The following is a 23169-nucleotide window of genomic DNA, read 5'->3' as shown; positions in this document are numbered from 1 at the left end:
TATCGGAATACTGCAGTTTTCTGTAATTTCTTGCAATAATTCAAACAAGGAATATGAATTGACAGTATTCATTGTTCTCACAGTATGGGAGCAAATAGTGGTGTGCCCTTGTCTGGTAAGACTGGAAGGCAAAGGGATTAGATTCTCTTTCCTGTTGGTTTGTCCACAGGAAAGGAGCACCTTATTCCATGCAGTGAATAAAGTGTTTCCCTTTGGCTGGGGCAACTGTCAAATGCCTGTTATATTTTGTTCTCACTCACTGTTATGGCTCAGTTAGGGGACTGATGAGAAGAGCTGTACTTCACCTGGTTAGAACACTTCCATATTCACTGCTCATGTTGTTGGGAGGACTTTGATATTGGAAGACTCTGCAGTGCAGATTTGCGTATGGTTCCATAGGCCTGGGAGTAACTACCCATCGATGCTTTCGGATCACCAGCAGCTCCCGTATTTGCAGTAATCTGGAACATCTTTTTACTGGACTTCAGAAGGGGTCGAACATCTTTGCTGTGAAAGTGAGTATTTCTTGGATTCTGTGTGAGAAGGAAAAGCCAAGATACATTAGTAACCTGTAATCAACTTCCTAAAATACAAATTTTGTTTCAGCTGAGCAGTAGGACAGATCGTGAATGTTACATGAATAATAAACAAAACAGACTGTTTTGTAAGATCAAGAAAAGGCTGGTGAGAATGATGTGAGGGAGAAGGGCTTAAGAATGCGTGTATCAAGAATGAGCTAGTGGCACTGGAGTGAGATACAACAAAGTAATCCTGCACTGGAGCAAAAGTCCAACGGCCTGTTTGGCTAGTATCTTGTTTTCAATAGCAGTGAATGCTTTAAACATATATACAAAAGGTAGAGCATCATCATCATTCCCCTGTATATCCTTCTGGCTTCTGCCAATCAAATGGCTTGGTGACTTTCTCAGTTGGAAGCTGCATGTGGAAACTGTGTGTATCAGCCCCTGCGGTGAAAAGTTAACGATACATTAATACATTGCAGTACGTAACACATGAGAAAACATTTGTGCCTGCAGTTCAAGAGGAGAGCCGTTTCACTAGAGCTTCGGCTTTGTGAACCTCTGTAGTTAACTGAAAGGTGAGAGTTTCCATGCACTACTCTGGCACTGGCTGCTGTCACCTCAGCCATTACAGCAGTCTTTCCTGGTCAAATGTCTGAGAACAAAATGTTTATGAGCCTGACAAGATATTGAAAATTAATGCAGACTGAACACAGAGCAAACTGGAATGTCAGAACTTTTCAGCTCCTGCTGAGGCTGAATGAGAAAGATGGAAAAGTCAACAGTCACTTAACGTAAGATCAGCCACAATGCCGATGACCTTCTCCTGCAATATCCTATCTCTGACACTAGTCAGTATTAGCCTTTCGGGGAACAAATGTAAGCACAGGGCATATGTAGGGTGATCTTCTCCCTATTACGCTCTTCCAGTAACACAAAGGTGGTCACAGTTACCTAAAGATTCTTAAAAATGCATTGTTCATATGTACATCTGCACATGCAGCAATCTCCACAATCTCATCTGAAACCTTCATGTTCAGCAACAGCAATCCATTAGGATGATTCCAAAGGTAGTGCAAATCCTCCAGCTAAATTTGGAATACCCAACAGTCTCAATGTGGTTAAAAAAGAATTTGCTACCTACTTTGGACAGGCCAAGCCATCGCTGAAGACAATGTAAAAGCAACTGATCTGTGATTCTCAAAGGGAGCTTTTGGTGCTGCTGACAATCTGAACAATGCAGTAATCTGAAATAGTGTTCAAATCCTCACTTGTCTGAAGTGATAAAATTGAAAGTAGAATGGAGTCCAAAATTAGCCTGAACTCTAGAAAAAGGGCAGTGGAAAAAAAGTCATATATCTCAGCACATCTCAGAAGACATGGTAAAAACTCAAGATGGGAAAAAGAAGTGGAGGCAGAGAATCTGCAGAGATACTTTTACTTTTTTATTGCAGTTAGCTGACATATATGATACATTATAATTAATCTTTGTGAAAAAAAAAATACTGCTAATGAGGTAGAGATCTAGATTTACAAAAGGGCTGTGTTACTTCATGTTCTCTGAAGTACCTAATTCCCGTACTTACAGTCACTCACAGAACTCCTGCATAAACCTATAGGCACCAAAATACCCTTGCTGCTCAAGTCACAGGTGATAGGGTTTTCTGAAGGACTGTGGTTAGAGAAAGTTAGTTTTTATAAACCCAGACTAGCTGAAGATCAGAATTACATATGCTGGAGATGTAAGGTTTAAGTCACACCTGTGCCCTTAGCACTTCCTGGTGATTACTAAAGATGGTCTTCCTCTCAATGCTCTGTCTCATGCACAGAACTTAACTCAGGGTTGTAAACGTCATTAGTAGACAAATCACCTGAAATGTAGGTATTGCAACACTGAAGACTGCAATATGCAAGTTCCTGTATGAATCTACCCCATCTTAGAGGCAAGTTATGTCTAGTTATTTCTGCTACCAGCAGAAACTCTTCAGTTAGCACACTCCTCAGCTCTCCAGTAAAGGGAACATACTCTATATAAGCCCAGCTGCCTTGTCAAACTACGTTACTGGTACCATTTGACTGACACTACATACAAGCAATGAAAATGCAGTGTATAGATTTGTCATAAGTAATTTTAACTGATTAAAATTTATTCGTTTAGTCACTCACAGAGCAGTGTGCTTCACCTCTCATTTAAGTATCTTTACAAGTTGCAAATTAAGATATTTTTTGTCTATATCATTTTGGTCCATGAAAAGTTCTGGCTTTTTTTTTTTTCCAGTAGGACTGCTACTCACACTATAAAGGTTCTGTACACTTGTAGGAGGTAGCTGAGCGTTTGCATTTGCCCATGTGATTTGTCTCCCCAGTTTCCTATTGTTGGAGACTCTGGCCTGTTGAGAAGGTGGTGCAGAACAGTTCCTGACCACAGCACCAGAATTTGCATTACCTGCAGAAGAAAATACACGAGACAAAGTAGGAAAGTCATGAGGACAGAGAACACACTGACTGAGGCAGGGACAGAACATAAAAACTGTCAGCCCCTGCCACCTTGCTTCATCTCACAAACAGAACAAAAATATTCAGAATAAAATTAGCACGTAGTAGCAAACTAAACCAGTTCAAAAGGGCATGGGAAAAGAGAACAGCAGTAGAGAAGCAAAGAGAAAACAGAACAGAACATAGAGTCAAGAATGAGGCAAGAAAGAGCTGAAGAGAATGTCATGCACTCAAAACTCATTCAACAGTGTTTTGTTCTTATGTCATTTCCCTCCTGCACTTTCACCCTTTTATTTTGCCATGTAAATTCCCCTTATTTCTTCTTCCCCCACTCAATCTCTCTTATTTCTTCCCTATAATAATTCCTCATGGTGGATTACATCCCACTGTAGGAGGGCAGTACCTACTTGGAACAGCAGTGTGTGTTATGGGATTGTATATCACATTGATCTTTGAGCTCTGACATAAAGCTCTTGCTATATCTTCACTCTGGCTGGACACTTCTGGCTGGACACTAGTTGTAGTTCCAGCATGCACATGAGAAGATTTTAGAAGAGGCGGTGTTTGTTCTCTCTGGCCTTTCCTGGTACGTAAAGTCACAGAACTGGAATTTGGAAGAAGTGGCCTGGATTCAGACTGACTTAGCTGAATGTTTTCTCTCCGCACTTGCTCCTTTGGATGGCTATTTAATTTCTTTTCAAGGATCATCTGCAGAAAAGAGGAGTTGGTTAGATGTAGCATGGCTACATAGCAGAGCAGAGGAACAAAACATAGAAACAAAGAGAAATGCTTGCAAATACCTGCAATTTATTTCACAGGCTAGGTTACAAGTACAATTTTAAAATTAATTTAGGGTTGGAAAGAAAGAATACGCTGAAGCATTAAGAAAAATGATTGGGTCAACAGGCAATTTCAGTATATCCTGAGGCAGAACGCCACTAAATAAAATGAGCATTAGCCTTGGAAAAGACAGAATCTGTATGCCTAAAAGGTTAACACTAGGTTGTTTCTTAACATCCCTTTCTAGAATTTTGCAAAGCTGATTTTTTAATGTTCAAAGCAACATTAATTCCAGTTAGTTCATAATTATTTCTCATCTACCTCTACATATTATTATGCAGCAACAGAATTCTTGCCAAGATTTTTGGGTCTTGGTGCAGACAACCTGCTCTCAACTTCCTGTACTCACAGTTGCTACAAATTTGACACGCTATCAGTAAGATTATTCAAAACTATTCACTTGTTTCTTAGCCTTCTACCTAGATTATCTGTGACTAATCTATTGACATTTAGAATATCCTTTCTGCATGTGCTCAGTATTCACTTTACTAATTCATCTGCTCATGACTCCTAACACTCTACCACAGTAGAGTTTATTAATTTCATTCTATTAAAGATCTTAAAAGAAATTTTTCTTTCTTAGATTTTAATTGCTGTTACTAGAAGCAGTAACACTTTTCTTCTCTCTCTCTGGGAAGGTGGACACCCTTATCCATCTTTCTCCATCTTGGATTTTCTGATCTCTAAGCTTCCTTTTCAATCTTCTCTTCCCACTATCATTCTTTCCAATGCTTGTTTTACTACATTTACATTCCAACTCCTGCTCTTCTCACCATCTTCCAGTTCTTTTGCCTCATAATATGGCACTTACAGAATTTCTTCACTGTAAAAAGAAAAAAAACACAGCAAAACTAAGCCAAAACTGATTTCTCCTCCTGAAGTGTTGCTTTACATCCACTTTTGCTGCTCTTCATATTTCATTGTTAGAGCATTCATGCCAGCTAACTGCCCCCTACAGTCTCAACACCACCATCCAGATGAGTTCAGTGTCTCTTACAGTTAGTTCTTACTTATGTTTATCTTTGTTCTTCTTTTACTTCTTTAGACATTACTCGAATGTTCAAGAATGGTTTGGGTTGGAAGGGACCTTCAAAGATCTTCTAGTCCCACCCTCCTGCCATGGGCAGGGACACCTTCTGCTAGATTAGGCTGCTCCAAGCCCCATCCAACCTGGCCTTCAGCACTGCCAGGGAGGGGGCAGCCACAGCTGCTCTGGGCAACCCTGGTCCAGTGTCTCACCACTCTTACTGTAAAAGCTTTCTCCCTTATGTCCAGTCTAACCCTACCCTCTTTCAGGTTAAACCATTGCCCCCTGTTCTGTCACTACAGGCCTTGGTAAAAAGTCTCTCTCTGTCCTCCTTATTAGGCCCCTTTCAGCATAGGGACAAATAAGGTCTCCCTGGAGCCTTCTCTTCTCCATGCTGAACAACCCCAGCTCTCTCAGCCTTTCTTCACAGCAGAGGTGTTCTCGCCCTTGGACCATTTTTCCCTGTCTGTCTTGTACTGGGGACCCCAGAGCTGGATGCAGTGCTCCAGGTGGGTTCTCACCAGAGTGGAGCAGAGGGAGAGAATCCCCTCCCTCGACCTGCTGGCCACAGTGCTCAGGATGCAGCCCAGGATACGCTTGGCTTTCTGGGCTGCAAGCGCACATTGCCATCTCATGTCCAATTTCTCATCCACCAGAACCCCCAAGTCCTTCTCCGCAGGGCTGCTCTCAATCCCATCATCCCCCTGTCTGTGTTGATACTGGGGGTTGCCCCGACCTGGGTGCAGGACCTGCACTTGGCCTTGTTGAGCCTCATGAGGTTCACATGGGCTTACTTCTTGAGCTCGTCCAGGTCCCTCCTGTCTCTCGGGAGTGTCAACCACACCACTCAGCTTGGTGTCATCTGCAGACTTTTTGAGGGGGCACTTGATCCCACTGTCTACAAGGAAAGTGCAGCTTTTTATTTTCGTTTTGATCTTACTGCATATACCAAATGGCATCAAAAGTACTATCTTCCCTTTTTCCTGTTCAACTACAGATTCTGCATCAGCTTTTTTTAATTTATTTGCTTGATTATTGCACCATTTCATGATTTTTCAAGTACTACTACTTCCCCACATTAATGCATTCAAAATATGGCTCCTGAAACATTACTGTCCTTTAGTATTAGCATATCAGCTACACTGATCCTTCACTTGCTCTTCCTCCTCTGCTAATTCTGAAATCTGATAGTTCTGTGTGTGTGGTGCAGCATGCAATGGCACTTGACTACGCTCCAGCAGAAAACCTGCACACCCACAGTGGAGCTCAGAAAGACAATGGCAGGATAGGGAGCCCAAATGATACTCTGCCGAGCTACTCCCTGGCTCTCACAGAAGCCATCAGCCCATCAGAGGCCCATCTTGCTCAGCCACAGAAGGGAGCAGGATGAGGCTGCCAGTGCTGTCTGTGTGAGTGCTCCGAGTGCCTGTTTGTGATCCCTGTGGCCAGCTGTGTATATACACAGTGAGAACGTGTTTTCTGTGTGCGTGTGCCTACTGAGAACATGTCTTCAGCCTTACTACTGGTTGGAGCTGGGGGCACGGAGTGACAGCAGCCTTGCCTCTCTTGGACTGTTGTATCCAGCATGATATATTTTCCTCTAACAGAGTCTCTCAGACATCTTGCTTTACAGACTTTTCCCAGGGGGAATCTAGATTTAAAGACCTCAAAAATTATGACAGTATGGAACTGACTGATAAGAAACACCAAGATGTAACTGCAAGAATGTATGGAAAGCCTAGGGGAATGGAAATAGAAGAAAAAGACAGAATTCATTAAAGTGTGTTCAAGAATGGCAGGTTACCTGGAGGATTAGGATTTTGGAAAATAGGATAAGAGAAAGTACCTCATATAATTTATTTCGATATTCTGCCACAGACAGCTGGATATCATCACCTAAAGGAAGAATCACATCATAATCCAGACAGGGCTCCCTGGCAGGACAGTGAAACCTGAGAAGATGATAACACATAATGTAATTCACCAAGACTAAAAACAGCACCACAAATTAATGTAAAGGTAAAAAGGATTGTTAACATCATCTAGTGCGACCTCTACTGTAAATAGGGTTAGAGAAAATTAAGAACTAGCTTTGTCTATTTTTTAGTATCATGCGTATAAAGAAAACTTGTGCCAAGAGCAGGTCTGTAACACCTCAGAAGACATCAGGGGAAACTGCACATTGGTATTACTCTCACCTTTTCACATAAGGATGCTGCAGAGCTTCCTCTGCTGTAAGTCGTTTAGCAGGGTTAAATACTAAAAGTTTCTTCAGAAGATCCAAGGCAGGCAATGGAGTAGAGGATGGTAAAATCTCCTCAAATGTTACTCGTTGCCTAAAAGTCAGAAAACAATGACATAAGCTCCCAGTGTCTAATTCACAGTGAAGGCATGAATTACAGTTCTGGGAATCACATCAAGGCGACACCTGTCTCCAGAGTTCACTCACAAACAGCGTGTCATAATCCTGGAACACTCTAAAATATAGGCCCGTGAGTATGGTAGAGTCTTTTACCACTCTGATTAGGTTCGAATGCCTCCCTCTTAGCACTAGGAACCTACATGAAGTGCCTAACTAGCAAGTCAAGTCTTTCTCTTGTTTCAGTGGAAAGAGTGAGAGAGATCAGACAGTACCAGACACAAGGGAATACCAAGTTTTCTTTTAAAACTTTACACCCCTTCCCTAGAGGTACGTGAAACTGCACAGAGCAGAAATCATTTCCACTGGTGAACACTGGAAGGTGAACTTCAGGGGAACTTTTTGTCAACATCATACAGTAGATCATTAACTTCTGAGACATACCGAACATACAAGGCTTACCGGGAACTCATGCGGTTAATAACTGAGGCCCTGTAATCTGATTGCATAGCCAAAATATCTGCAAGAATGAAAAGATACTGTTAATGCCAAGATTAGGACTACCAGAGCTACACAGTTTATAAAGGAAAGCAAGTATTTGATATTAACACAGAAAATTATCCTAATAAAACTCTATGGAAGGAAGATGGAATATTTACTTGCAAATTTTCTAAGCTGATTTTCTCAATTCCTATCCATTCTATCATAGATTTCATAAACTTGCACTCTTATACCCACATACGCAGAAGCACCAAGGTATCTGAGGCCAGACCATCCGGCCAGGATCACTTGTGCGGGACACAGAGAACAAGGGATACCAGCTATCTCCTCATCATGTCTGCTGGGGTTCTTTTTGATTGGTGACAATGAACTTTTTTCTGAACATATCTGTCATACTCTCAAAGAGTCAACGGTTGCTATGGAATGTGGTTTTACTTCAGAATCTTGCTTCTTTGGTCTCCATAAATCCTAGGCGAAGTTGCTGCTCATAGGTTTGTTTTCCTTGTTCGCAATAATGTTTTGAACAAGCGCCTGTTTTCACTTGTTTGGGATAAAGAAAAAGAAATTTGGTCCATAATATGCTGCAACCTTGCAGCCATTGTCCTGTGGTATGGACACAGCACCTTCTGCTAATGAGTCATTTGTCCTGTGGTCTTGCCTTAAAGTGCAGACCTTCTGGTTATGGCATTATCAACATATTCCTCAGTTGTATTCCTGAGAATGGAATAGCATTTTTTGTTATTAGTGATGGCTACTCTAACTCCTGCTTTGGTGTTTTCGCGCACACATTTCCATTATATTTAATTCACAGCAACCAAATCTCTAATAAAAACTATAAATAACTTCAAGCTTGAATGGAATTCTCCAAAACTGTGATGTCCTTAAACTGAAGCTAGTTATTTTTCTAAAAACTACTTGCTAGCTCAGTTAGAAGATATCAACATGTTGTAAACGTCCCTAAAGTCTATGGGCTATTAGAGTGGAGCTCATAGAAGACAATCATCATCATCATCATCATAATCATCCCTTTTGCATTTAACATATATTTGCTCCATCTTTCCCTTCTCCATTTAAGACTTCCAGACCAGAAAGTCCAATTTTTACTTCTACTATGCAAGTCCCACTGAAGTATGATACTCTGTTTTAAACTGTGTTATCCTCTTATAAATCCCAAAAATGTTTTGAAGGCCTGGTTCTTGTTTTTCGTCTCATCAAGGATGGGCTTATTCTCCTCTAACACTAACATTTCACAATTAAGTCTTTAATTTCCTTGGAAAGGTGTTAGAACAACTCACAAGAGATACCTTCTTCCCTGATCCACCTAGGCTGCTTTCTTTCACTCTTTTAATCTCTTCTTTAAATACCTTTCCGTCTAGAAAAGTCTTACCTTCTGGGGATGGGGCAGGAATGACCCTCAAGATCTGCTCTATTTGATTCACAGTTGATGTTCCAGGAAAAAGAGGTTTCCCAAGTAGCAGCTCTCCCAGAATACAGCCAATGCTCCACATGTCTACACCTTTAGTGTAACTACAAATAAGAATGGAACAGAGTTAGAACTAAATCAAGCAAGTATTTTTCTGTACCTGGTATTCACATCATCTACATCAGCTTATTTTGCTAGAAAAACAAGCTATTCAAGGAGTCATATGAATGCTTACAGGTTTTAACTATAAAGTGAATGAGATTCAGGAATCATGACACTGGAAAGCATAAAACAGAATGCAGATTTATCCCACTAAAAGTCTATTCTAGGAAATCATAAAAGGAAAGCGTGTCCAGAGGAGGGCAACAAAGCTGGTGAAGGGCCTAGAGCACAAGTCTTATGAGGAGCAGCTGAGGGAACTGGGCTTGTTTAGCCTGGAGAAGAGGAGGCTGAGGCTCCAGAGACCTTATCGCTCTCTACCTGAAAGGAGGGTGTAGCGAGGTCAGTCTTTGCTCCCAAGTAACAAGCAATAGGACGAGAGGAAACGGCCTCAAGTTGTGCCAGGGGAGGTTTGGGAAAAATTTCTTCACCAAAAGGGTTGTCAAGCACTGGAACAGGCTGCCCAGGGAAGTGGTGGAGTCCCCACCCTGGGAGGTGTTTAAAAGACATGCAGATGTGGCACTATAGGGCATGGTTTAGTGGTGGCCTTGGTAGTGTTGGGTTAACGGTTGGACTTGATGATCTTAAAAGGTTTCCAACCTAAATGATTCTATGAACTATATTAAAGGTAAATGTCAGGACAAGGTAATACACACTTTTCATATGGCCAACAGCGATGATACGGGTTGCTGTTTGGAAACAACTGACTTTTCAGAGCCTAATGTATCCAGAAAGTAGTTAAAATTACTTAAGCAAAGTTAATGCTAAACAATGGGTAAATGACAGTTTGAAAAACATCCACTTTTCAGATTTGGGATACTAACCCAACCTATACTTATTTTATTTTCTGATCAATAAGATTTTGTATATTCAAGTCAAAAAAAGGATTAAGCCACACTAATAGGCAGCTGATTTAACATTTGATTACAGAATACTTTCTGAAGGTCTTTCAAAAAAACCTCTCGTTAAATTTGGAAAAGAGGACTAAGATACTCAACCAAATTTTGTAAAGATGCAGATTTAAGGGGAGAAAGAGTAAATATAGTGGGAGAAAGGATGACAAACAGATGAGCTGATAATGTATGTAAATGGACAATCTAAGAAGGCAGGAAGGAAATGTACATAATGCATATTGAGAAAACAGACTGCTGACATGACATTGAATCTGGTGACATCTAAAATGAAAAGATTTAAGACGTTTAGACAATAAATTTTCCCAGTGGTGAAGAAATTACAATATCCCATCCCTTCGCTCATATTAAGTGGTTACCTCCGAGAGGAAAGTAAGATCTCGGGTGCTCGGTACCAGCGTGTTGCCACATATTCTGTTAGGGCAGGGTTGCCTTGGTCCTCATTCATCTGACATAAAGAACGGGCCAGCCCAAAATCACAAAGTTTAACAAAGCAGTCTGCATCCAGCAAGATATTTGAAGGCTGAATTGAACAAAGGCAAATTAATGAGCTTTTTAATGGCAGAAGATTATTATCAAGGTTCTTTTACTAGTCTCATTCTTTTTATACTTTGCCATTTAGTGTTTAACAGAAAACTTGAGTGAAGGATAAAGACTTTGACTGAAATATACCTTCTGATCTCTGTGAATAACATTTCCTGAGTGGATGAATTTAGTTGCCTTCAGGAGTTGGTAGAGAATGTAACACTTGTGGATATCTTTCAGCAAATTCCCCTTCTTAATCACAGCATGTAAATCTGTCTCTGTAATATATTACATCAGTAATATATTTACATCAATAAGATTACCAAGTTGTAAATATAAGCTCCTCAAAGCAAGGCCAAAATAGACCATTGTCCAAGCTGTATTCTTTCAAGTGCATCCTCAACAGAAGTTAACACTGTAATTACTAATAGTACTGCAACCTCTCTGTAGTATCAGTTTGACTTGCAGCTCATGCTACAGTAACCATTCCATTATTGCATACTTTTGTCATAATAAAATTGCACATAGTCTCTTTCACATGCAACTCTTCTGCCTTTACAAGCTTTCTAATTTGTTGCTCACTGCCATCTTTCCTCCACCTCAGCCAAACAGTTCTCATATAATTATTACTCCCTTTACAGTTTCACTCCTATTCCCATCTAATCGCAACCAATATATATAAAAAAACTCTTGTACTGCTCCTACTTATATGTCTACTACATGAATATTCATGTAAATCATCAACACACTACTATCAAAGTAGGGAACAAAGATAACTCGTAAGAGGGGCTATATTTAAATGGCCGATGCAATGCTAAGTCTCACCCATGGACTCGAAGATGAGGTAAATGTCCTTGTCGTTCTGAGCTCGGATAACATCAAGCAGCTTGATGATATTTGGATGTTCTCCAAATTCCTGCAGAGGGAAGAGATCCAACTGTCAAAATCAAGTGTCTTGCTTGTAAATCATAAAAAAGGACAATAACCTTTTTCATTTTGTATTATTGTCTAAATCAAACATTAACATGCTATTTCCTTCATTATGCTTCTATTGAAATAAATAAAAAAAGGAATTAAGCTTGCTCCACAGTATGAAACCAGCCAGTTAATCTACAAAAAAACAACCAACAAACCAACCAACCAACCCTCTGTTGTCTAAGACATTTGTTCTAAAAATCCCTCCATACCATTGTGAATAAAATGCTGTCAACTTTACGCACCTCATATTTCCTACTGAATGCAAAGAATTATTCTGGCAGTGACAACAGAACAAAGTTGCCATCAACATTCATTCTTAAAAAAACCCCATCCAACCAGAAAGTGTCCGTTTGAGGGTAGGCTGATACACTCTACAGGCTGCATTGACTGAATTGACTGTAACAGGAGACGACAGACAGCATACAAAGATAAACCTAAATACAGGTATCTTAAACTGGAGCTGAATTCTATCCTCCTGTTTGCAGACTGACAATACTGTCAAGATCGTTTACTTCACGCACAGTCTTAACAACTTTTATTTCCTAAAACTAACACTTCTGCACAGCCAGGGACACTGCGAACACTTCAGAATATGCCAACATTTTCATGAACTATGCCGAGTATAAAATTATAAATAGCTGCACCATAAAACCTATGCTTATATCTAAAATACATACATTATTTTTCTGTTATTTGAAGCAGTAATATAAACTCTTTATTTCCATCACAAATGCAGTTATAAACAGTATAAAAAAATAATCACCTCCAGCAATCTTACAACAGCATCATCTTCCTAGACTCTAAGGCCAAGAAAAAAAAATGGTTCTAATGCACAACATCTAGAAAAATCCACAAACCACCCCACTCACCTGCAGCAACCCATGAAAATACACTTACAAAAAAGCAATATACAGACAGGCCATCAAATACCCTTGCATTCATTCTGAGGACAAAAAGGTTTTACCCAAAAGAGATTTCTAGAGATGCAGATCAGTCTTGACAATGTTACTGGAGAACTGTTTAAGAACTTACTTCACACTGAAGGAGAACCCCACTGTCTTGCTCTGGAACTGTTAATGGGAAATTATGAAAGAGTTTCAATCTATACTAAAAAAATCCTACCTTGAAAAAAAATCTTGTCAGAGCCAGTCCTACTTATCTTTGCTTAAAGAACAATGTTCTCACTAAAGTAATTACCAAAAATGACATTCTAAAATGTGGCCCAAAATGCACCAAATAGATCTACAACTCCACTGAAGAATAAATATAAAACCTGCAAGCAGCATAATGACCAGCATACTACGAATTACCCAGAATAGAATCATCAAAATGCCCAGATTCTAGATCAACACTTCTCAATTACAATAAACTTCATCCAGTCCATCAAATGCCTTTATAATAAACATACAGATTAAACTAAGCAATCATTACGCACAGGAAGGAATTTGCACAGAGAAGCAAATTAAGACAAACATCCAGTTACCAATGAAAGAATATTTCTTACAGCCTTCCCTTTTTGATCTCTCAGTCCTGAACCTCAAGAAAGAGCTATAAAATACCTTCAAAAATAGGAGAGGGAAACTAAAATTCTTAAGTCTGTTGAGCACCAAAAGCCACAAAAGTAAGGGCATAATGGCACATTAACCTCCCTCCCCCAAAATGAATCATTCCTTCCTTCAGGAGAAATACCCTTCTTTTTCTTCTCCTCCACCCATCTACTCCAGAAGTGCGATACTTTCAGAGATGATCTAACTTACAGGTAATTAACATCTAATGAATTGTTCTCATATGTTTTCAGCTCTTAAGTTTGCAGCTTCTATTTTAGGCTTAAAGAGTGATTAAAAAGTAAAAAACCTCATCTCTTTCCTACTTAAACTTGACAGTCTCAGGACACACCTCTTCCTATAAGCCCTGCCTTGCTTGTGTCCTTAGAAAAATCATAGTTATTACAACATTATCACTATTCCAAAACATTGATGTTTCTACATGATAAGTCTGTGAAGGAATGGACAGATAATTTTAATGCCATTGTCACTGATAAGGTAATTAGGCATAGTGTGTGGTCAGTTATATGAAAACAAGAGCAGCCTTAATTAATTCTATACAGAACTTCCCTTTTAGTTTGGCTTTGATTATTTCAAGTGGTCAAGTTGCTTTCCACGTGATGGCAGAAAAAAATTTTGGCATGTAAATCTCTTCCACACCCCAGCCCCAGCTCTGAATCATGGCATTTAAATTTTAAGAAAAACACTTTCTGTCCACAAAGAAGTTAGAAGTGACAGAAAGCACAAGTCAGTATGAGATCCTAGAGCAGACATACTGCTAAAAGTGGTGAAAGGACAGGGCATGTCTCAAAGGAAAAATAAGACCAGCTCTCCATTTCATTCAGGTGTTTTTGCCCCATCACGATAAGACCGTTTGGCAAGCTGGTGCAGAGAAGAAATGAATAACATTGTCGACACTGATAATTGCCTTGTGAAAAATAATGGGAGGAAAATATGTGAACAACATCAGAGACAATTAAAAATCAGAGAGGAGGGAGGAAAAATGGACGTTACCTGCAGGAACATAATCTCTCGAAATGTCCTCTAGAAATAAACAAAAATAGAGTTTATTATCACCTCAACAGAATGACAGAACAGAGTATGGATTTCCAATGAGAGGGTTAAATCCATTCTAATCTCTAAAGCAGAGGAAACCTTTACATGGTAGACAGGCTAGGAAAAACCCAGTTGCTCACACAGTGCTCTCTGTGCTTAGACACCACAGCACAACAACATATGGGAGAATCAATTGTGCCTGCCTATGAAGGCACTTTTCCTCAGGGACAGCAAACAGTATTTTGTAGATGCCGTGAAATACAAAGCTTGACATTTGTAGCTCCTTTTTATCCTAATATAGCTGTAGACTGTATTATTACATGCATAATTGTCAAATAACTAACATCGTTCAGAGACATAAATCCTGAAAATATCTATGAACTCCCACCACATCTTTCAGGATATGATAGAACAATGATTTCTCACCTGAGCATCTGTTCTGTTCCTGAAAGCATCAAAAATCTTTTTAACAGCAACTATTTCTCCTGTTCTGCGATCAATTGCTTTCCATACAATGCCATAAGCCTGGGGAGAAAAAAAGGACAAATGAGCAGTGTACTCTTAAGCAGAGACCCCCAGTGTGGAAGTAGAATGTACTTAACAGAGGGACTGAAAGAAGAGGTAGTTACCAGCTACCTAGAAGAAAGAGAGACTAGGCCAAAGAGCAATACTTAGTGGAGTCAAGGATGAAGAACATGTATACTGAGTCCAAACGAAGGTCCACAAGGTCAAGCATCCTGGCCCCCAAAGCAGCCAACAGCAGACGTACATGCTTATGAAGTTCAGCAAGGTCAAGCGCAAGGTCCTCCACCTGGGTCGGAGCAACCCCCAGTATCAATACAGACTGGGGAGAGGAACGGATTGAGAGCAGCCCTGTGGAGAGAGAAGGACTGGGGGTACTGGGGGATGAAAAGCTGGACATGAGCCACAAACGTGCACTTGCAGCCCAGAAAGCCAAGTGTATCCTGGGCTGCATCCCAAGAAGCAGGCCAGCAGGTCGAGGGAGGGGATTCTCCCCCTCTACTTCACTCTGGTGAGACCCGACCTGGAGCACTGTGTCCAGCTGCAGGGTCCCCACTAAAAGAAAGACACGGACCAGCAGGCCATGAAAATGGTTGGGGTTGTTCAGCCTGGAGAAGAAAAGGCTCCAGGGAGACCCCATTGTGGCCTCTGAAGACTTAAAGGGGGCTTATAAGAAAGATAGAGACAGATTTTTTTTTTTCTGAGGCCTGTAGGGAGAGTATCACAGAATCATTTAGGTTGCAAAAGACCTTTAAGATCATCGAGTCCAACCGTAACCCAGCACTGCCAAGTCCACCACTAAATCATGTTCTTCAGCAGCACATCTACATGTCTTTTAAATACCTCCAGGAATGGTGACGCAACCACTTCCCTGGGCAGCCTGTTACAAAGCTTGACAACCCTTTTGGTGAAGAAATTTTTCTTAATGTCCAATCTAAACCTCCCCTGGCGCAACTTGAGGCCGTTTCCTCTTGTCCTATCGCTTGTTACTTGGGGAAAAAAAGAAAAGAGACATCCCAATTGCCAACAGTGTAGTATTACAGCACTTATCTGAGATACTTATAGTCCAACTGTTTGTACTTCCTCATGCACGGCAGAGGATCTGCCCCCATACTGCAGGACCACAACGTCATTATTAGAGTATTTAAGCATGAAAATCACTCAATATTACATATTGCAGCTGTTTTACTTTGTATGTGTATTCAAACATTAACTGGGCATTTCTGAGTAAGAAATGACCCCATCGTGCAGATGTAAGGCATCTCCTAGAATGTGGAAAGTTAAGATTCAAATCTATGACCTAAAAATACAAAAACTGGATGTGTACCACAACGGAGGCGGAGTAGTCACCATTTGCAAGTATCACAGTCATCCAGAACAGGGAAAACTCAGGCAGAAGTTTCTGTTCCCTTAGTAGACATCACAGCTTTTAATCAAAATAAATAAATAAAAAATTAAACCAGAACAGTTTGAATTCCCTCACTGCACGGGAACAGCTTATCTCCCTTGCTGCTGCACTTCTCTACTTTCTTTTTTGGGCAGTCCCCACCTGTTCTGGGGACTCCAACAGCCTTTTAAGTGCCCAGGGAAGTACATCAGCTGTGTACTTACACAATCCACACAGAACTTTCTGCATGCAAGAGGCAGAAAACGCAGGTATTTGGGACACTGGAACCACCTGAGTTAAGAGCTCGGCTAGTAGTTTTGGTAACGTCAGTGACGCTTAGATGATGGACCTGAAGCCACTAAAATCCTTGAAAGACCTGAATGTATGTAGTTATGTTTGTGAAAGTCTCCAAATAGAACTCTTAAACAATTTGATACTTCAGGTAAAAGAATAATATCATTCTGTTCGAAGAACCTAGCATGTTAAAAGATGTAGTGACTGGGAAGAGTGGCTGGAAAGCTGCCCAGCAGAAAAGGACCTGGGGTTGGTGGTCGACAGCCGGCTGGACAAGAGCCAGCAGCGTGCCCAGGTGGCCCAGAGGCTAATAGCATCTTGGCTCATATTAGAAACAGTGTGGTCAGCAGGACCAGAGAAGCAGTCGTGCCCCTGTACTCGGCACTGGTGAGGCTGCACCTCATATACCGTGTGCGGTTTTGGGGTCCCTCACTACAAGGCATTGAGGTGCTGGAGCACGAAGACAAGGGAATGAAGCTGGTGAAGGGTCTGAGGTCTTACGGGGAGTGTCTGAGGGAACTAGAGTTTAGCCTTGAAAAAGAGAAGGCTGAGGGGAGACTTTGTCACCCTTTACAACTGCCTGAAAGGAGGGTGCAGCAAGGTGGGGTCAGTCTTTGCTCCCAAGTAACAAGTGACAGGATGAGAGGAAATGGCCTCAAGTTGTGCCAGGGGAGGTTTAGATTGGACATTGGGAAAAATTTCTTCACCAGAAGAAGAAACCTTCACTGTCAGGCACTAGAACAGGCTGCCCAGGGAAGTGGTTGAGTCCTCACCCCAGGAGGCGTTTAAAGGATGCATAGATGAGGTGCTGAGGGACGTGGTTTAGTGGTGGCCTTGGCAGTGCTGGGTTACGGTTGGACTTGATCTTAAATGTCTTTTCCAACCTAAATGATTCTATGATTTTACACCCGGTCAAAGGGAGAAAGCTGATAACTAGTAACAAGATGGCAGCAAACCTCAAGTCAGAGGCAAACTTAGAACGAAATACAGCTGTAAGAAAGATCGGTGTGAATTCAAAGGGTGAAAAAACCCAACATTGTCTTATGAGGATAATGAAGAAAATGAGCCTCTTGCAAATGCTCCCTTGTAACTGCACATGAAATACTTAACTAGTAGTATCAACACAACTAAACAATGACAAAGAGCTGCCAGAATAGAAAAGCAGACAATCGGGAAACGTTTAGAGACTGTCTGAGGAGAAAGATCTCAGAAATGAACGTTGGCTCACATTTAAAGATACGTCATTTTATGAGGAAAAATATTACTTGATGTGGCATAATACTCAAAATAATGTGGTGACTGTAAATGCAAAAGAATGTGGCAGGCACAAACAGAATATATCTTGAGACTCAGATTCATTTCACTATAAGCCAGGTGTACACACAAGGTCGGTGCTTTGTGTGGCAGTTCTCCAGTAAGCTACAGGAAAAAAACCAACCTGACGGGAACGTAAAGGTATTTTCGGTTTCACATGCTACAATATAACGCTTCCCTGCCTCTGAAATTCAGGTGTAAAACAACTACGAGTCACAAAAAGTTATCAGGCTACGATTTATGATTTTCTTCCCCCTCTATTAGGCATAATAAATATTCCAAAGTCCAGGTTTTCTTCACATATATAAACTCTCAGACTTCCAGCACAGCCGCGGCCCGGGTCAGCGGCCTGCAGCAGGGACCGCAGACAAAGACGCCGCCGGGACGGCCCGCAGGGCAACGCCAGGCCCCGCCGCCGGCCCCCCGAGCTCTCAAGGCTCCCCAGGGCACTCACCCCCTTGCCCAGGCGCCTCTTGATCTCGTACTTCTGGGAGACGAGCGCCTCCACCTCCGGCGCGTTCATGGCGGGCGGGGCGGGCGGGGCGGGCCGGGCCGGGCCGGGGCGGCGCGCGGTCGGGCCCTGCACCGCACGGCGCACCAGGCCGCGCGCGGCGCCCCGCCTGTTGATATCTGCTGCTATGGAAACGGCCCCGCCGCACAGCGCAGGCGCCAGGCGGCCCCAGGCCGCGCAGGCGCGTAGCGTGGGCGGGTGGGCCCGGGGTCCGCCCGTGGGCCTGAGGCGCGGGGCGGGCGCTCCCGCCTTCTCCGGCGGGCGCTGCGGACGGAGGTGCTGCCGTGGGCTCGGCCGTGCTCGGTGGCTGAGTGGTGGGTGCTGGGGGAGCCCCGCGCTGCCGGACGACTCCCGCGGCGGCGGTGCCGCCTTGAGCAACCTGGTCTGCACTCACGGCTCAGTCTCCTCTGAGCAGGAGTTTGGACTAGGGACTGTGCGAGGGCCCTTCCAAGCTCAGCTCTTCTATGAGCATATATTCTGATGATGGTGTGTGCAGGTATATCAGGATTTACAGCACGGGTTGAGGATGAAATCTGCTCCCCGTAGCAACGTTGATGTTACTGTGACTGCACCAGTCGTACATCCTCTATGAACTACAACTTACGCGTCTGCAATATGGGAACGATTCTAGTTCCTTATTTCCCTGGGGCATTTGCAAGCGTAGTATAAGATTTTTCAAATTATTCATACAGCAAATAATGTTATACAGTGTCACAGCAATACAGCAGATGCGACATTTCTGTTAGTCCTTGGAGCAATACAAATGTAAACTTTGGGACAGAGCACAGGCAAATTTTAGGCAATGTCTTGCTTAACCTAATTCAACTAACTGAACTTCAAGCTGCTGACCGAATACAGAGGCTGTTAACTAGCTGATCATTTGATCTCTCATATCAGAAGTATATGCTTCGCTGTGGTCCACGGTTCTGCAAAAGTAAACCTGTTTCACATGTTAAAAAATGCCACTCACATAAGAGGACAAACAAACTGCTGCAATTAATACAATTAGCACAAAAAGAGGAGACCTGGCCCACTGTGCAATACATTGCATGTGCAGTCATTTTGCCACTCAGTCCAGTAGCTTTGCAATTCATGCTCAAGTGTTGGCAAAGAGTTGTGTTGAGAAGCAAACGGAGAAGAAAAGCCTGATCTCTTGGCAACAGGAGTATCTTACGTCATGATTGTTAATTCAGGTCTTTCTAAACAGAAGCTGCTCTCCATCTTGGTTAAAAACAAGTTGTGTCAGAGGGGCTGCCTACGTTTAGCCTGTACCAGGGCTAAACTGTAACAGTTGCTCTGTCACCCAACAACCCCTCACCAGCCAGGGAGGGGAATTGGTAAAAGGAGAGGAAATCCATGAGTAGAAGCAAAACAGATTTAGTGAAACACCACCAATATCAACAGAGATGCACAGAGCTATACTTAGCCAAATGAGAGCAGCCCTTAGTAAAAAAACAAAGGAGAAGTAGAAGGAACCCCACACAAGCTCTTTTTCTTTAGTAAACCTCCTCTCTTTATAATGACCATGACATTACGGTATGGGCTACAGCTGTAGCTAACTCAGGTCAGCTGCCCTGGCTGGCTTCAAACTGCTAATGGCTGGGCTGTGATTCTGTCCCAGCCAAACTAGGATGGAGACATAGTAAAGGGCATCATCATTCGTTAGGATTTTTATTTTATTTTCTTTTTTAGGGTTTATGGCTGGTTTAGCACTTGGCTAGTCAGCACAGATGTTCCAGGTGCTAAGGAAAACACACTGGGGACAAGTTCATACCACCTAGTTTAGACATTTGTCACCAGTGGGGTTTCACGCAGCAATCTGAATCAATTTAACAGCTCACTGATGCTGAGAAGGGGTGGGGGCATCACTCACCTTTACCAATCCCCTCTTTGCTCTCAGACATGTTCCTGATGCTTATGTTATGCCAACTATAGCAACACCGCTCTGACCAGTTGAACTCACTAAGCCACCAGAAATGAGTGGACAATTTGGAAGCTACAGGAGGAACCAGGGAGTCTGGAGCTAAAAGGGAAGGATGGAGAGCCATCACACAGTGAGGAGCAAGAGGAAGTGCAGGAGGGAAGATGAAGCCACCAGGTTGGCTCAGATGCTGATCAAACCACAATCTTAAGTACTTGTTCCAGATTCACGGGTTCCCTGTGTGGCCTATGAAGGTACCAGGAGAGTTGTTTCTTCCTTCCTTCACCCAAAGATGTGTTTATCCTGATAAAGTAGTGCTAGCAGCTTTCTGAGGAAGGGCTCTAGGTATATCTAGGTGAGTGCTCATCAGGACAGCAGCTGGAGACAGGAGAGAACCAGAAATAGGGGTGCAAAGGGAGCCATTCTGTGATAGGTAGAGACAAGGACAATTTAAAGTGTCAAAATCCAATGCGAATTTTATTATATTAGCAAGCGAACAAGAGCAAAGGCAGCGCTGGGCAGCCGGGGAGTCTGCGCTCCACCAACGGCTCGCAACTTCCCGCCTCGTGTAAGCACATTATATACAGTCTCATTTCCTGCATTCGTGATGTCGCAATCAGGTCGATACTCTGCGCATGTTCCTTCTGTTGCTGGGGGGTCTTTCTCTGCCTCCTGGTGATCCTAAGGATGAAGGCTGAAGGTCTTCCTCGTTGCCCTGTGGGTGGACTTATGCAAGAATGTGACTACTCAACCCCCTCAGCTATGGGTCCTGTTGACTTATGCAAGAATGTCCTTCGGTTGGGCTATCAAGCCTTGCGGGCACATAAATCTTCCATCCATACCTTCCCATACAGGTTTAATGAACAAAGCACAATATGTTACTTATTACAATTCTGCCTCAAGAGGGGCAATCAGAGCCATCTGTGGTGCCTCAGGACATCTCTCTTGGCCTCTCTTCACTGCTCCAGAAACATGTATGTGTCCTGTGGGTCCTGTGCTATACTTGCCAACCCTTGTGGGTGGCTTAGTTCTCTGGCATTTCTAAGGGCACAAGATGCCTGTGTTTATACAGTTCCCATTTTGCTTGTGATACAGCACATTAGGGGAGCTGAGTGTGACCCACTAGTTTTCGGCAGGTAATGCTGTAGAACTGAGTTCTGAAGACTGATTCAAATAAAACAAAAGATGGAAACCTGATTTTTTTGAAAGTCATTCCAAGCTATTCTGGGTGCAACTCAATCAGACCAGCTCCCATATTCAAGAAAGTTTGCCTTTCACACTGCTGAGCTCTTTCACTTCATAAATATTAGGGGCATTTTTCTGGAGCACAGTTAGCTCAGTGTATATTATAGCTGCCACTGATCATTATGTTACAGAATTGACGTAGTTTCCTTCACATTTAGGATGCTGACCCATCCTGAGGAGGGAGAATCATCTCACACGGTGCCAGACATCCATCGAGGTCCAGCTGCCCTCAATTCAGCACTCCAGGGCACTTCCTAATGTACCCACCCAGAGGAGGCCAGTGGAGCTGTGCTTCGCTGCTCTGTGTGGACTGGAAAGGGACTTTATGAGATTAAGTGACATTAATCTCACCCTAGGTATTTTTATTTCTCTAATTCCCTGGAGGATGCCAGTCTTTTGGCTCTGTGGGAGACTACTGATGGCTCTACTGCACAGGGGGCCCGAGGGAGTTAATCTGAATTAACTTTTAAAGTGTATAAATTCAACTATGTTAATCTCTGTGTAGAGACACATGATCAGAATTACTGTGACAGTAATTTGATTTGGTTTGCATAAGTTTGGAAGTGAAATAAATGAAAGTGAAATGAGGGACACTTGAGTACCCTGGAGGAGGTCACCCAGGAGTTCAAACGAGGTCTGTCTGATCCTCTTGAACACCTCAGGGGCAGAGGGGCTGCAAATTACTAACTGTGAGCTGAAAAACAGTGACTGCTGTGATGGTCTGTTGTCTGCAGGGAGGAAAGGAAGAAGAGAAGTGTATCGATACCAGGCTTTTGCTCTGCCAATGTCTTAGGTTTAATACATACTCATAGATATGGTGGGCTGGTTTTGTAGCACAAATAGACTTTACAGAGAAATTATGATTGACTCTATTGGAAATCCACAGTTGGGCTTCTGCTGTCTTCTGACAGTGGGATTTGGGTTGGTATTAATTGACACTAATACCTCAAGAACAACACATGAATGTTTTTTTTCAAAACAGTTACCCAATAATTAAACATGAAGAACTTCATTGTATTTCAATGGGGGGGTGGGGGGGGGGAAGGCAAAAGCAGGTCTGTCTGGACACATCTCCGGCAACACAATGCTGATCAGATAAAGCTCCCTGGCTGAGGGATTACATGAGTCCAGACACTTTCCTGCTTCCTGGACAGGTGACTTCTAGAAATGTCTCGGTTTGAAAGACAGGTGTCTGCTGAGGAAGGCAGGAGCCTCCCTTGAAATGGAAAATGCAACCCCCTTCCCTCCAAATTATTATAATTTTGAAATTAAGGGGCCTTCAGGCAAAGATATGGGGAATAGGAATAACAGTTCTTTACTAATATATATATATATATATATATATATATATATATATATATATATAAAACACAAGGCAGGGAAAAAAAACCCACAACCCACTGGTTTACACTGACAAAGTCAGAAATACAACCTGACACCCTGTTAGGGTGGCAGTAGCAGTCCGATAAGATGCTGGCTGCAGTCCTCCTGAAGCGATGGGTGTAGTTCTGTTGAAGCAGCGATCTTGTAAAAGGGTCTGGTCTTCCTCCGAAGGTCCAGTGGTAGGTAGGTAGCTCTTGTCCTCTGGAACTCCAGTGGGGGGAAAACTCCTCTGGGAATCCAGTGGAAGAAGGC

The 23169-nt window shown here is 42.5% G+C and overlaps 1 protein-coding gene across 1 annotated transcript; it reads right to left on the bottom strand.

The window, feature by feature from the left end:
- Positions 1–209: 209 nt before the first annotated feature.
- On the bottom strand, positions 210–18380 carry MAPK15 (mitogen-activated protein kinase 15). The gene is made up of 13 exons (XM_086465624.1): positions 18312–18380; positions 14767–14865; positions 14299–14328; positions 11588–11678; positions 10910–11040; positions 10597–10760; positions 9132–9271; positions 7706–7763; positions 7083–7220; positions 6731–6836; positions 3425–3725; positions 2816–2967; positions 210–533 (listed from the first exon to the last, which is right to left on the bottom strand). The coding sequence occupies exons 1-13, from the start codon at positions 18378–18380 to the stop codon at positions 327–329; spliced, it is 1686 nt and encodes a 561-aa protein (XP_086321750.1). The 3' UTR covers positions 210–326.
- Between the last annotated feature and the right edge of the window lie 4789 nt (positions 18381–23169).

This window comes from Leptosomus discolor, chromosome 5 (genome assembly GCF_034619465.1).
Source record: "Leptosomus discolor isolate bLepDis1 chromosome 5, bLepDis1.hap2, whole genome shotgun sequence".
Taxonomy (NCBI): domain Eukaryota; kingdom Metazoa; phylum Chordata; class Aves; order Leptosomiformes; family Leptosomidae; genus Leptosomus; species Leptosomus discolor.
Note: the sequence above shows the minus strand (reverse complement) of the source record. Positions and strands in the feature narration are given on the sequence as shown.